This window comes from Apis florea, unplaced genomic scaffold (genome assembly GCF_048593485.1).
Source record: "Apis florea isolate Af1SG1 unplaced genomic scaffold, ASM4859348v1 contig_3326_pilon, whole genome shotgun sequence".
In the NCBI taxonomy this organism is placed as follows: Eukaryota; Metazoa; Arthropoda; class Insecta; order Hymenoptera; family Apidae; genus Apis; species Apis florea.
The window spans coordinates 411,349-427,859 of NW_028256739.1; the positions used below are offsets into that span (position 1 = coordinate 411,349).

A 16,511-nucleotide genomic window follows, 5' to 3' on the forward strand; every position below is an offset into this window, starting at 1 on the left:
TTGTTCATCTTTGATTTAAAAAAAAAAAAACGTTAAAAATGATATCTTCAAGAATATCCTAATATAAATAATTGTTGCAAAAAATACTTATTACTCTCTAATGTTTCTCCTGAACGAGTCGATCATTTGTGCAAATAATGCGCTATTTTCTCCTAAGTATTGTAAAAATTGTTCAACTCGGAGCTTTGTACTCTTGACTTTTGTACAAAAACAGACGTTAACAACTTTAACAAGCAACATGCCATTACGATTGAGATATTTTATCAAACTGACCTGGGTCCGAAACCGTACGACTGCCTCTGGCCTCGTCTTTTCCCGCTGCCACGGCCAGGCTTGATGTTTGTCACCTCCGCTAATTGCAGCAAGCGGTTGCGATGCTGCCGCAACAGCGGGTCTTCCCTACGATTCATTTTAACCGGTGCAAGTGGAATCCTGTCGTTCCAACATCCTGTAAAAAAAGAAAGCTCGTTTAAATATTCTCTTCGAGTATTAAGGAAAAAATCCGGATATTTCGCGCGATTGTCGTCGCGATTTATCGAAAACCCGAAGATTCGTTGAAACAAAGTAAAACAGGAAAATAATGGATTAATCTGCGTTAATATGAAAATGACGATAAATGTCTCGTTGTCAAAATGTGCAGAATTTTTTGCCTCTCTTACCACGTCAATACTGAATTTATGTAATTTTCTTTTTACGACTTTGGTGCCACTATTAATTTTTACCAGTTTTATTTCTCTTCGCACTCTTGGACGAATTAATTGATTTCGAAGGAAACTTTTTTTTATGATTCTAGCGTTATTGTTCCTCTTCACTTTCGTGTTACCAAATTAGATATGATAGTTTTCTGTACTAAAAAAGTTTACCATCGCGCTGAAACGACGGGACACGTGCATTCGATCGTTAAAATTTAACGATACTCGTTTTAGAAATTCTAACAAGGAAATGTAATCGAATTAATTCGATTGGGATCCCAATAGGCATCTTCGACGATAATCGATTTCGATTGTTAAATGTAAGGCAATATTTTTCAATAGAAACGATTCTTAAAACTTTAAAGGCAAACGGATGGTAATTGTCGGCTTGTGGATTCTTCTCTCGGGGCTCGTGTCGGATCAGGAAAAAAATTTACTACTGACACTGTGCCCGCCATGCTTTCAGTCCTCTTTGAAATAGAACTGGGAAGAGGGGAGGGAAATCTTGGCAAATAGGACCGAAAATGTCGTTCCCTTTTTTTTTTTTTTTTTTTTCCTTTCTGTTTCACTGTTAAAAACTTGCGGCATTGTTTCAACACTGTATCGTCTCTATAAACGTTTCTTTTTGTTCTTCCAATTGAAACGATTTTCCATTGAACACAAAGAGCTATGAAACGTTTTTTCTATTTCCATTCGAAAGTATCATTTGAACGTTCTATAAAACTATCGACCGGTTTATTAGTTTATCGTCGTGTGCACCGTTTAAAAATTATTTCGAGTTTTTTCGATCGAAGAACGCTAGAAATAGCGTTTAATTATCCGATGTGTACGATTAATTAAATAAAACTTCTTACGCTTTCTCTTCGTAATTCATAAATACGTCTATATTGTTGGAAAACTGCCAATGAAGTCCAATATTTGATATTTAGCAATAATGAACTCTATTTTAACTTGGAGCATCGATAAAAATTTTCCGAAGCGTAACCAATTTATGTGTTGATGAGAACGTATAAAGTTTTAAATGAAAATTAACATGGCCCATGCGTAAATGTGATGGAAGTGCGTCGTATACTGTGAAAAAAATTATTATTCATCCATAGAAGATAATTACTACTTCAATATGCGTACCATTATATTTAATTCTAATGGAATCACGAAAATATGTAACAAAATAAACATTTTTATTTTAGAGAGAAATAGAACACGAGAGTAAAAGCATTCGATGAAATTAAAATTTATTGTCTCTAAGTTTCAGGTTCAATCAATATCTAAATTTTAAATATGTAGTATGTAAAAATTGAATATTTAACCTTTTACAACCTCTATAAATAAATGTTGCAGTCGGTTTATTCCTTCATCACTGAACACTGTCAAAGACATACGATGTTATTTAACGAAAAAAATATAAAATGTAACGCAGAATTTATACACGTGAAAAAATTCTGTAAAATATACTCTGTACTATCGTGCAAATGTTTCACGAGAAACAATTTTCTATTTAATATCTACGATTTCAAATCAATTTATTATTTATTTAGAATCAAAAGAAAACTTTTATTTATTTTTTTCTAACGAGAAATGTTTTTTTATAAATTAAACATTTCGATAATACACGATGAACGATTCAGAATATTCCAATATAATTTTATTTTCGAAAAGATAACTCCAAGTATTCTGCTTTCTCAAGTATTTTTCTATTTTCAACATTGACATACCACTTATAAGACACGTATCATTAAAGGAGAATGTCTTTGATGATAATGTTATATATATATATGTAATATCTACTTTAAATAAATTTTAAAGATAATAGCTCGATTAAAATGCATAGTTATATAGAAGCAACTTTGTTGTCTGTATCGAATATTAATTGCGTTTCAGAAATTTTCTTACGAAAATGAATGTTTTCATATTTTATGACCCGTTGTTCAAACAATACGAAAATAATTTCAACTAAAAATAAATAATTAACGATAAAATATTAAAACATTTCAATAATTTCATCATAAAAAGGTTTTTCAATTCCTGCAACAGAAGAATATTGCACGTGACAGAATTTTGCGAATAAACGAACATGGAAATAAATTGTGCCGAGATTTTTGCGCGTTTCTCAGTTGTAATTCGAAAACGTGTTCGCGCGTGGCTAAAGTCACTCTATAAATTGTAAATTCTGATCGGAATTTACGAGTGGGAGGCACTGCGGTTTTTCAAAACGAGAATTATCCGATCGAAACAGATGCTTCGAGTCGAGTGATCAAAATTTATGGTTACGTGTCCAAGAACGAAATAGCGGTGAAGCAGAGCGATTTGCAATAGTTTCCATTATTGATCTTTCGTAAATACAAGTTCAAGAATACAAGATTAGAAATATTTCGACACATTTATCGAAAATAATATATTCGTTGAAAGATTTTATTCGAATTTATATTTTTAATTTGATTTTTGATGATATTTTTATTTTACCATCATACATTGTGTGGATGGGAATAAAGGAGTAAAATTATAGGAATTTTTGATCGAACGTTCGTACAGTGACACATGACACGTGGAGGGGCATTTAATTAAACTTTTAAAAGTACGTAGCAATTAGAATGAAGTATGCAAATGCACAATTCAATGAAACCGTCGAGTGTGAAATACCATTAATGTTGGGTTAGACGGAATTGGAATTAATTTTATTTACGAGAAAATCTAGCTAATGACTGTCATTTCATTGATTTATGAACAATTCGGCGCGTTACGATTTCACGATCATCGTATTGAAATTACAAAGCTACAATAAAACTCGTTCAAATCCTCTTTACGAAATTGTTAATTATATTAATAGTCATTAAATTAAATTAAAATTGTACCACAACTATTTTATATATATATATATATATAGAATAAAATTATTATTTTCGATATTATTATTAATTTGTTTGCTACACATTTTTTTTTCCTAATATGCAAAAATTCTCGTTTCCACTGTTCAACTTTATATTTTCACATTTCACTTAACATACCTTGCAAATAAATCAAGTCATTATGTTGTTATTATTTAACCAGTGATAAAAAAAAAATCAACGATAACAAAGAATGGAAAATTTACAAATATTATAACGATAAAATGGAGTATTCAAGGTAAGATTAAAATGCGCTTGTTTTCGCTCGATATCGATCGATTAAAACCTCGAGGAACCATTTAATCGTCTCCTTCTTTTCATCTCTCGCCATCTAAGGGTTATTATTCTAACGAGCAATTCGCTCGCTTTAAATATTTCCCCCTCTGGATGATTCGCAAAGAACGTGGTCCCCCCAAGCACACCAAGTGGTGCTTTCCAAAGCGTTGAGCGGAGTATCCACGCGTATTCACAGTTAACGTAAGCGCCAATGTTGCATATAAATGTGTGCAATATTCCACGTGAACACACAATGTCGGTATTATCCGGTTGGCTCTCGTGTTCGTTGCCAGATAAATACAATGGGAACGGGGCGTTAAGTCAACACGGCGTGGTTATCTGGACTCTTGGAAGAGGAGAAAATGCTCGTGAAGGAACGGTGTACGTTCGAAAGCTCTTAAAGCTCGGGTCATCGTTGAATTACGCCTGGATTTTCGAGGATCGCCACTATTGTGCTCGTTCGCCACTCCATGATAATTTCCCGCACACCCTTTTCACACGATTTCACCGTTCAACGTCCTTCGATCCTCGTATCGATGGTAATGGATGCTTCTCTTCGTTACATAATTGCGTAACGAGCATACGATGAAAAATAATATCTTGCGTAATTACGGTAGGTAGAACAGGAAAGTATCGTGTCCAAATATAATAAAGTGTCGTCACGGGGGGAGGTTTAACAATTCAAGTCATTGCCAAGAGTTGTAATTCATTGTTCGGTTATTTCGAATCAGACGATCGCCCAGATGTACGTTCAACAAGATAATATTAATGATCGATTCTCGGTAATCCTTCTTCCACAGTTTCATTAGATTAAATTAATTAATCACGTAACGTCGACAAATCCTCTATGCGAGATCATGCTGATAGAGGTTCAAACTTGGCTGAAATTTCGCTGTGGAATTTCAGCCAGATGATTTCCCCATGGAATGTACGGCAAGCCATAAAACTTTGTATCGGGCATATTATTGGACGGTTCATAGTCGATATCGACCAGCATTTTTCAATCAAGTTCTTCCCAACAATCGTATATTGCCTATTTCGATCGTTGTCTTCGCCTACAATAACCTGTCTAGCCTGCGAAATTATACATTTAGCGTATATAAGCGGTTGGTAGGCCATCCTTATCATGCCACGGGGCCGTATATTGTCCAAATTCTCAAGAGAGGAATATTCAAATTTTGTATCCTTGATAGGATCGATGAATATCATAAACGCGTATGTAATATCTTGTTCTTGGAAAATAGGTTTAATAAATATTTTTTCCCCTTAATCAAACTGTACAACGAATACTTTGAAATTAAGAGAAATTGAATTTCGAGATCACGCGTGATTGATTTACAGGGGAAAATAATTCGATATTTTATTCAATCTTATGAGATATCGTGGCAGAATGTTCGACGTGGGATTCCACGTGATGTTATATCAAACATAGGGATGGCACAGGTCTTTCCACCGTGCGTTCAGTCTCCCCGTTGAGGATGGGGTGCATGCATAATTCGCGTTTTCGAGTGGTAGAGGGAAAGAGGAGGAAGAGAAAGAAGCGAAAGCACTTCGACCACGGAAAAACCGCAGGAGTAGATTTTCAATTATCCTGGAAAAGGTACTTGAAAGCATTCGAGTCGAGAATTCCGCTTACAAGACCAAGTTTAGAACGTTCGCGGATCCCTTCCTTTTCTACGTATCTTGTAAAAATCGCAGAAAAAAAGAAACTATCGCGATAACCTAAAACCGTCTATCCTTCACGAATCGATCGAGGTATCCTCGTTAAGGGAAATGAAGTTGCATCTCGTCCGACTGTGAAACGTCGTTAGTTCAATTTTATCCTTCTTTTTATCTCGCTAACATATTTAAACAAGCATCACCGAGTTGTAAGAGGAAAGAAAAAAAAAAAATTTCCTCTCTTATCTATGTCATTCAATAAATGAAAAATCTACTAACAATACCCTTATTTGCAAACTGTAATATAAATTACATCTCAACGATGCAAATTCACTTCCTTAATTTACATAATATTGTGGAAACGAAATTTTAGCGAGATACAACTAAACGAGGTAATTTTATCCAATCATTCATTAAATTTATATTGATCGAACATTATCTTTTTATGTTACTTTAACCATTTCTGTTCTTTGATTCCTTTCTAATCCATTTATCGCGAATTTTTCTATTTCCTTGTTGATAGATTACCAATTTTGATACAATTATTGAGGTTGAAAATTTGCGTAAAATCCATCACGATTCATCGATCCTGCAACGATTAAAATCGTGTCGATCACGTTGAAAAACAGACAACAGATAAATTCGCGTCTAAGGAAAATCGATAGATAATAATTTAAGAAAACTGATATAACATATCAATATGGATTAGCACGTTTCACGAGATAGGTTTGACCGAGGAGAGCAGCGAATTGTACCCCTCGATCCAGGCGTATCGGTCGATGCGAAAGCCATTTGCAAGCAAGTACCAACTGTCTACTCAACTGAAATAGAGATGGACAGGTTGGAAATGGACGGCTCGTATGCATGCAGTTGTTTCAATCGGTGATATCTATCGTGAACTTTGTACACGTCGATTTAGTTCCCTTGGTGTCTTCGACGACACCTTCGAGAAACTGATACCCCCAAACCGGAGACTTTAAAGGAAACTTACGCAGACTAATAAGAAGATATACGGTTAAGAGGTGAGTAGTAACTAACCGGCTTCCCTGTTTCAAACTAGTTAATAACTATCGTGGAATTCTATTAGATAAATATTACGTAAGAGGGAAGTTTCACCCCAAAGTTTCGTTTATTTCATCAAGAAATTGAGTAAATTAGTCATTCTTTGTAATATATTAGATCATCCTGATAAGCAAATGTCATTTTAAAGGAATAATTTCACGAAGAAAAATAATATATCTTATGATTAAGACTAAGATTCGTTAAATTTCTAGATTAAAAATTTGTTCAATTTGCTATTTAAAAAATTTCGCAAAACGATAAGTGGTAATATTTGGTATTGATTTAGATTGATTTAGAAAAATGTACGTATTAAATCTATGTATCGTCTATTTAACTTTTCATTCATAAACTGTAGTCATGATTATTTATAATTTTAAACATGTGCAATACATGATCCTTTATAATTAAATTTGTAAGACGATATTTCTTATATAGACGATGATTTAATATAATATTTGTAATATTATATTTTTAATATAGTCCCCTTTTAATACATTTCAAGTTTATCAACATAATTACATTACCTTTTGAATAAAATGTTTTTGATCGAATCAATTTATCACTTAATAAATTTTATAAATACATTGCAGATAATTATTAACTTGCCCTCGTACATATTTTAATACAATTTTCGAATATTATAAATTTATGTTGGAATTTTATCGCGAATCGCACCTGTGCAATATGGGACGATTTATTGCAGTTCTAATTTAAATATCGTGCGGATACGAACGTTTATCTTTCGTTTCGATATTGAGACACTTTTTAAACGTTCGTTAAATGATAATAATAAAAAAGACTTATGCGATCGAATCACAAACACAGCGAATATGTATTCGAAGCGGAGAAGATGCTTTTAAATTTTGCAATAACTCCCTTGCCACACGACTTCAAAGACGAGATAGGACAAAACTTTGTAATATCATCGAATTGTTGACAGAACTGGAGGAGAATTGCAACTACCATATCGTCGACCGAATGCACGCTGGCCAAATACTGTAAATTTGCTCAGAAACTTTCGTTGTTCGCGCATCTCTATTACAGTCGAACAATTCGTTGCATTCCTGCCATTGCATTCTCGTATAGCGCTTCAACTTGCAAAATCTTATCAGGATACATCCATATTTGCACTCGAATCTTTATTCTCGAAAATAAATCGAAACAATTGAGATCGACGAAGGAATAACCAGAAGAAATAAACACGAGAAAAAGATAGAGTGTGCGTAATTTGGAATTTGTAAAGATTTCATCATAAAATAAGAGAAAGATGATAAATTATTGATGGCTGAATGAAAAACGATTTTACTTCGTGTAATAACGAAATAACGGAGAAAAAAAAAGAAGAGAATGGAAATAAATGTTCTAAATGAGTTATAGTATAATATTTCATACGGATTAAAAAAGAATTTATCAGAAAACGAAGAGAAGAAAAGAGAAGAGAATTTAAAAATAAAATTTTGATCGAATGAAAAACGATTTATATACCTGAAGTAATATCGAATTAAAAAAGAAAAGAATCAACAGTTCTGAATGAAATATAAAATAGAAAATGAAAAATTGTTTTCAGAAAATAAAGGAAAGGTAGAAAATTCATAAACTCTTGATTGAATGAGAAACGATTTGTATGCTCGGAATAATATTGGATTAAAAAGAAAGAAGAAGAAAAAAAAGAAGATGGAAACGAAAGTTGGAAACGAAGTGTAGTATTTCATACAGGATAGGAAACAACAAAGTAGCGAAGAAAAAAATCTGCCAATATCAAATTTACAAATCAACGAAATGAAGAGGGGATGTAAGTGAAATTTATAAACAAATGGCTTGATCAAGGAAAATTAAATCGAGCAATAGACAGATTATCGATATCTAATGCTTCTTACGTTTTTCTTTACAGTTCCTGACCAGCAACAGTGCTTTTTATCCCGTGAAAATAGTGTCGCGCAATATCCGATACAAGATCCTATCGTTGAGATATCGTAAATCAATTTTCCTCGTCGCGTCGTACATTTTTTTCTCCACGACCCTTCACGATCCTGTCACAAGTTTCAGCTTCGTTAAAGTGGGAATTGACAACTCGTTTAACATATATCTATAAAAGAAATTAAACACGAAAACATACTTCTATATATATAGCGTTATTCTTCCCTGTTATTCTGTCTTCCATCTTCGAATCTGACGAGACATTATAATCATTCTTTGCGAATTAATTGAAAACTTTTCCATCAATCTTTTTTAAAAATCTATAATATTTCCATAAAAAGATTTCTGTTAAACCTCATCCTCTTATTATATCATAATTATTACAATATGTGATGACAAAATAACGTATCGTTATACATGATATGATAATATATCAATATGCTTGTTATTTGTTTGTATGATTTAATGCAATATATTTCGACGATATGATGATCAATTTTGATGAAAAATAATTTGCTAATAAATGTCAGGATATGGGTAAAACTTTAGCCAACTTTGAAATCAGACTCGAATCCTTTTGAAAATTAATACGTAAATTCCTCTTAACATTCCAGTTAGCGTTTGCAGTTAAAAGCGAACTTTGCCTGACGCTGCGTATGATTGTTTATTAAGTACCGCTATTATATCCAGCACAAAGAGTAAAACCGGTGAGAAAGGATAACGAGCACCGAAATTATTACAAGTAATCGAAGGAGAAAATTGTTTCAGCCTTAATATGTCATGCGTGTAATTAAATGAACGTCGAGCCTTGTGACAAGTTCAAAATGAGAAAGCTCAGAAGCAATAAAATATGTTTTTCGCAACTCCAAGATATATTAATATGCACAACATTAAACTGTACGCGTGAATTAAAGCAAGATGCCAAAAAAGGATGCATATAAACATTGATTCTTTTTAATCTTAATTTTTTTTTTTTTTTTTTTTGATAAATGAAAATATGGTAAATAAGTCAAGTTGTTTCGTGTATGACCTGCCATTATTTCATGCTTATGCGAAAATAATAGTATCCATGTCGCGTTAGAAGTGATATAACTCCGATATTAGAAAACTTTCGATGTCACGTTGAGAGATGACATACGTCATCTGTTATGAATTAATTCCAAATGAAATTCCACGGTTAAAACAATAAATTTTGGGATGTTTAGAAACGCGTACAAAATTCCACAATCTCGTGCGATTTGTTACAATTTTCCTAAAATTGACATCGCCTCGAATCGTAAGACTCGAAACGAGAGCTCAAGTATCGAACGCAATAATTTTTATTATGAGTACCGCGCGACCTCGTTACCTGTCGGAGGATTTAATGGGAGCGCGAAATAAATGTGAAATTACGAAATTAACGGCGAAGAAACGGCGGTAGTCTGTTAAAATGCATTACGAGCACAAAGATTTTACGCAATTATAGGAAAACGCGAATGTGATTTAATGTTTCCAAAGAACGTTCGTTTCCAACGAAGTTTCGAGTGCAAAAAGAAAAAGAAAAAAAAAAAAAAAAAGGAACAACACGAAAGGTTAATATTAAAATGGATTTCAAACATCGAGTTCCATTCGGGGAGGGGGAAAAAACTGGATCGAAGAAAGATCGTGGATAAAAGCGAATATATTCAATTCATTTTAAACGAGCGAGAAGGGAGAGAGAAGTGAAGTTTCGCAATTCTAGTTCTACTATACACGTATAATTCTATACGGAAACATGCATCGTAAGTATGACGATTCCATGATGCGAGCTTTGTCTCGCAAGTTTGCACTGTTCGCGGTAACCTGAGGCAGTGAAGATTACCCGGTATAATTGAAATTGGTTATGTCTGGACTTGTAAGGAATACTTGTTAAAGAGGGGGATTCATCTATTCAAACGTTTACGGGAATAATGATAGAATAGTAACCGAAACTGTTAACGTTTAACATTCCTAATATTATTCATAGAATTACTCGTATCTTGATTTACAACTCTCGAGTATTGAATTAGGATCGTTTAGAATTTGTTACAATAAAATGTTCGAGTAATATAAATTAACGTCACAACATTTGATGTTATTTCTATCTGTTCTACGTGTTATTTACAAATCTATTGATCGAATGATTTATCGAATCGAGATGATGATGTTCTAATACGATCGTTATAAGTCATGATGAAATTTCAATGTTTAAAAAAGAATCGAAAAGATAGTCAGAGAATACATTGAAATCGATTGAAATATCGTGATATCATAAATGATGGATATTTTCGCCACAAAGTTGACGATTTTCATTCATCTCTTTGATGAAATGCATTTTGACCCTGTATCTCAATAAAGCGCTATCAAAAAAGAGATAATTTACGATAGTTGAATCGTAAAATATTTCAGATATTCGCTTCTGAAAAGTACAATCTCTGACAGAGCAAATTGATTAAATTTTCTCAATTTTCTCGCTGAAAAAAGTGGAAAAATAAAGAAGCACATTTGATACACTATTTAAAGATAGCGTATTAATTTTTCTTCGAATCTCTTTTTCTTTTTTTTAATTGTATCGCAACGAAACAGGAAATATCCATCTATAGAAAGAAGTATTTCCTTCCCCGTACATTGTAACTGTTCATTGTAAACTCGCTCCACAATAATACTGACTTTAGAATTTTTCAAAGAAGACGAGAACGAGACGAGAGGGAATGGGATAACCCATGGAATTGAAAGAGGGGCTTAAAAACCGGTTTTCTATTCGCCGTGGAAACCATCGTCCGACGACGATAATTTTGTTTTCCCAACGTCGTTGACGTCCTCCCATTCATTTTCGTAAAGGCAAGCGGGAAGGAATTGACGTGCAAAACGGAAAGGTATGGTATGCCTCTACGAATGCAACTTTGAATATGAGTTGGAAACAATTGGCTCCTTTAATGAGATTGGCCGTAGATGTGTACGTGTACACGCGTGAGCCAGATACGTTTGTGCACACACGATTCTTGCCAATAGTCGAGGGAAACGTTATTAACCTGATTGGCGGCGCAAAAATACTCTTGCAGTTCTCGGTTGACACTAGTCTGGTCATTGCACCCAGAGCTAATTAACTAAAACTACGGATAGGAAACTACAAATAGGATTTCTCTAAAATATGCATATATATACGGCATACTTATATGCATATGTGCATGTCTGATCATATGTAGATCGTATGTTTATATTTATATGAATAATTCTACATAAAAAATGTACTTCTACTTTGCTTTCGGGGTTGTTTCATAAATTTGTTCAAAGTTCAAGCTATACCTTGAATAAACGATTATAACGAGCAGACGCGACGGTGCAGGTAGTTGATGATAATCTCTTCGGTGACGGTTTTGGATTAGACTGGTAAAAGCTTCTCTTGTTTAATGTAATATGTACCGCATGTAACGAGATGGCGTTGAAATTATAATATTATCTACTACTAACATAGTTGCATTCGTTATCATGTTAATGCGTTTCCTGATTAATCTGTTTCTCTCTCTTTCTCTCTCAAATGTATTTAAGATCTTTTGCATTTTCTTTATTCTAATTTTTTGACATCTGGTATAAATCTTAAATTTTAATTTTTGTAAAGTAAATTTTAATGTATAGATTTTTTATGAAATATCGATATCTTTCGTAAGATATTGCTTAATTTTTCAAAATCTTTTTATTTTAAAACATGCACAATGTAAAGACTGTTATATCAAGTTTAATTATTATTAATTGTAAATTTAATTATGGTTCAGAGAAAAGAATCGTTACATAGAAATTGTACGGTATAATATATGAAATATTACTACTATTACTATACACGGGAAACAAGGTACTGAAAATTACATGAAATTTGCGTTTCAAATAATAATAAACGGAATTCCGTATCTCTTTCTGTTATAATTTAAACTCAAACTTCAATTATATATAACGTTATTTTAATCGAAATAATAAGAATAATGCTAAAAAAAAAAAAAAAAATCGAAAACGAGAACAGTTAAACAAATTTAATGATGCATCGAAATAGAGCATGCGATTCAGCAAGATGAATATTAATAAAATGATAATACCATTCATATATCAATCAGATTTCTTTCATTAACTTTCAATGACCAACTTTGAATTTGCATAAAATTTAACATCATTGAATATTGATTTTAATTAACATACACTACTTAGCATTATAATCGTATGTACAAATACGAATAATCCTTCGATTATTTGGATCAGATGTTCGAGGTATAGATACAATTATGATTATACTAACTATCATTGTGCGAATCTACCAGTTAAAGGTTATTTAATAGTATCTACATTTCCTCTTAATTATCGTGATACATTAGTAGACCTAATTTATTGGTATGTACAAATAGCTTTTCCATCCACAGATCATTCGTAATAGAAACTCACATAATATATATCATAACATTGAATGAAATATTAAAAAATTAATATCCACTACGCTAAGATAATTTACTTTTTAAAGATTTTTTTTTCAAAATACTTGAAACGACTTTATTATTTCACCAGAATTTCAGATATCAACGAGAAGAAAAAGAAAAGACATTTTGGATTTGGATAATTTTGTCACCAAGTTTTGGATTCGAATTTTACAAAAATCTAAAAAATCAGATTTCGATTTATCTTTAACTCTCTTCTTAGATTAATTAACCAGCAGATTTAACCACGCGAATTATGTAACACCGGATGTGAGTGTACAACGACCGAAACAGGTCCACCAAATGAAGGATAAATAAAGCTACAGTGATAAATATTTGTTTTTCGGCTGTGCAATGTTTATTGTAAAACTTCACGTTATAAAAACGATGCTTCGTGCAAATTCGATCGTGAAAAATAGAAGAAAATGCAAAATTTACCAAACGCAAACGATTTGAGGAAATAAAACACGATGAGATAAAGCTTTTGAGCAAAAATTAGCGCGATGCTTTTGTTCTTCTTTACATTTTATCGATGATTAAATTGTCCTTATAATTACAATCGTGCAGGATCGTTAAGTTTATTAACCGTTGTCCAACAGCTTAACAAAGGAACTGTATATATATATATATTGCGAAAAATAAACGCAGAACCGTAACAAAAAACAGGACACGATAAATTCCTCCCAATAAGGCTGTTCCAAATCCGACATTTCGGATCAAATAGAGCGGAATGACAAACGATTATAAAAGGTAAAAACGATAAATATGAGGATTACTTTTTTCCTTCTCCTCTGCTTTATCCAAAATACGTTGTTCGTTGTAATTAATGTTACTTTTGATATAGATCGTAGTAAGTAGATTTACATTAGAATGATCATCCGAATTTCAATTATGCAAATGCGAATTTCTACATTTTGTGTGACAAAAACGATTAATATATTTTTTTTACGATGTATTTCCTTCATCTATACAATCTTTCTTTATGTAATAACATTCGAAAATTCTTTCTTTCTAGTTATGTCGTATACATATATAAATTTTTTCTAATCGATTATCAAAAACCGTTTATCCGAAATGGATTTCCCTCCTGATTAATTCGAATAATCGACGTATTTTACCGTATTTACTAGTTGAAATATCCATAAGTAGAAATACAATGCAGCCTTTTTACATGAAAGGGAAGCAAGGAGCTCGTATTCATTCATACCGCGGAAGAGTAAAAATTTTTTACAATCTTCCATTTAGCATTCTGGAGTAAAACGAAAGCATGGAAAGGGGAATAAATCCGCTGGTTAATAGATAACCGGGTCGTCGCCCTCGAGAGGTCGACAAGGCTTTTGGCAAAGAACGAGCGAAGAAGAAACGAAGGTGGGGTGTATTCGTCTTTCCGAGGTGCCTACGTCTAGCAAAGAAGCTGTGCAACGTGTGCAACGTGTTATAAAAAAAGTAGAACGAGGTCAAGGCGGTTCGTCGTTCTTTTTTTCTTTTTCTTTTTTTTTCTCTCTCTCTCTTTTTTTTTTCTACCTAAAGAAAATTTGCCTCGAGTCAAACCAACTTCCCTCTTCCCCACCCATTTTTTTATCGTTGTTGTCGAGAAAATTATCTAACTTGATAATTTATCGCGTCTTTGAGTTCTCTTCATGGACAGAGAAGAATTTTCGGACGAATAACGTTGTTTGATGCGTGATCATAGTTGCTGTCGTTCTTCTTACCGGAGATAAAAACAATGCAAACAAAAAAAAAACAGGATTTCAATTTGTAATCGCTGTATTTGTAATTGCAACTTTTATAGCCATAGTACACCGCAAGAGAAATTAATTATCCTCTCTTTGGAGAGTTAAAACTAGTATCTAAAACTTTATAATTTTAATAACGTTCCTCTATAACTTACCTCACACGCTTCGTGTTCTTTTCGCCAATTCCATGCTTATTGTCCATGGTTTTTTTCCAAAATTTTGGAATCTTCTTTGAATTTCGTTAAGAGTAAATATAATGTCTTTCAAACATAACGATTCTTCGAATATTTTTCATTCTTCTATCTTCCATATAGTATAATCTTCTTCGATTAAAGATCCGGATATGGAAGAATTTCATTGAGAATTTTATCCTTTTTCACGATGCATATTTCGAACACTCAGTCTGTTCATTCATACAAATATTTATACGGATTCTTGTCAAAGCAACTCGATCGACGATTATATTCGAAAACGTTGTTCTTCACTTCATCACAATGAAACGACACCTCTTCGAATTCCAAGTATTCATTGTCGAGCGTTGCGTTGAGCCGATGATCACAAAAATTGAAAGAACGATCACCTCTTTCCGTCGTCCTCGAAAATGTCGAGGATGATCTCTTCTCCATCCTCCTTTTCCACGGCGAAGCAACGTCCATTCCGAATAATTATCGGATTAATGCCAACCGATCTCGATCGCGGCAAGCAACACTCTCGACGTATCTCCAAATCTCTTGATCGCAAAATTTCACTTCGCAATGATGACACGCAACAGCGTGTACACAACATAGAAATAAAAACTGATGCGTGTTACCAAAAAAAAAAAAAAAAAAAAAAAAGAAAAAAAAACACGATTCAATGTGGAGATTTCTCAGCTAGATCTCTCATCGAACACACATAGTTCCACGGATTTTCATTGTTGCTCTTTTTTTTTTTTTTTTACCGCCATACAGAAATCGCGGATTAGTCCGACACAATCTTTTTCCACTTTGAATGCTCGTCCTAAAAAGTGGAAAATAAAAAGCTGCACTTTATTGCTCTGCGGGAGAATCTCACTCGTTGGCAGGGGATCACCAACGCTTGTGCTACACGGACTTAACTCTGTTCTTGTTTTTCCAATTTCATTTTAAATTTCACTAGTCCGCTTAGCATTGATTATCCTTTTGGTACAAATATGTTCGATCGATAATCCTCCAAATTTTGCAAGCATGCGATTTACTTGCGTACCTTCGTCGAGCAGAGCTGCACCTATTTTTTTTTTTTAAACAACGAGATAAGCAAAAAGTTATAAATTCGTGAGAAAAGAGTACACAATTCTCTCTCGAAATGAAAGGATCCTTTTAAACCGAATAAGACATACTTAAAATGTTTCGGAGAAACGAGATATAAGCAAAGAGAAAGAGACAGAGAGAGAGAGAGAAAGAGAGGAGTAACTTTACGATAGAGAGAAATATCGCGAGATTTTCAAAGCTCGGTCATTAGTCTAGTTGTTTGAGTCTAACATTTCACGGGATATACAAGAGGAGAAGAAAGAGAGAAAGAGAGCGAATATATGAACGAGAATATATGAAAAAAGAAGAAAAATGAAAGTGAATTTTCCGCCAAGGCTTTCCCGCGTCGCCGAGCACGCGCGTTTTTCTTCCGCGTCTTTTCAACAACCCTTCGCTGTAAATCACTAGATTTATACATTTTCCTATCCCAACACACGCGACGAGCACGTCGATGACACGGACGCATTAGCGGAGAGACACGAAATATACGATAGAGGAAAATATGTACGATGAGAAAAATATGTGTACGAACACCTGATACCTTCGTAATTACATTTTTGAC

The 16,511-nt window shown here is 33.3% G+C and overlaps 1 protein-coding gene across 1 annotated transcript in view; it reads right to left on the reverse strand.

Moving 5' to 3' along the window:
• RhoGEF3 (Rho guanine nucleotide exchange factor 3) overlaps positions 1-16,511 on the reverse strand; it is a 137,262-nt gene that overhangs the window by 97,335 nt on the left and 23,416 nt on the right. The window contains exon 3 of the mRNA XM_086911639.1: positions 274-448. Within this exon, the coding sequence (XP_086767765.1) occupies positions 274-448 (175 nt within the window). The remainder of the gene's footprint in view (positions 1-273; positions 449-16,511) is intronic.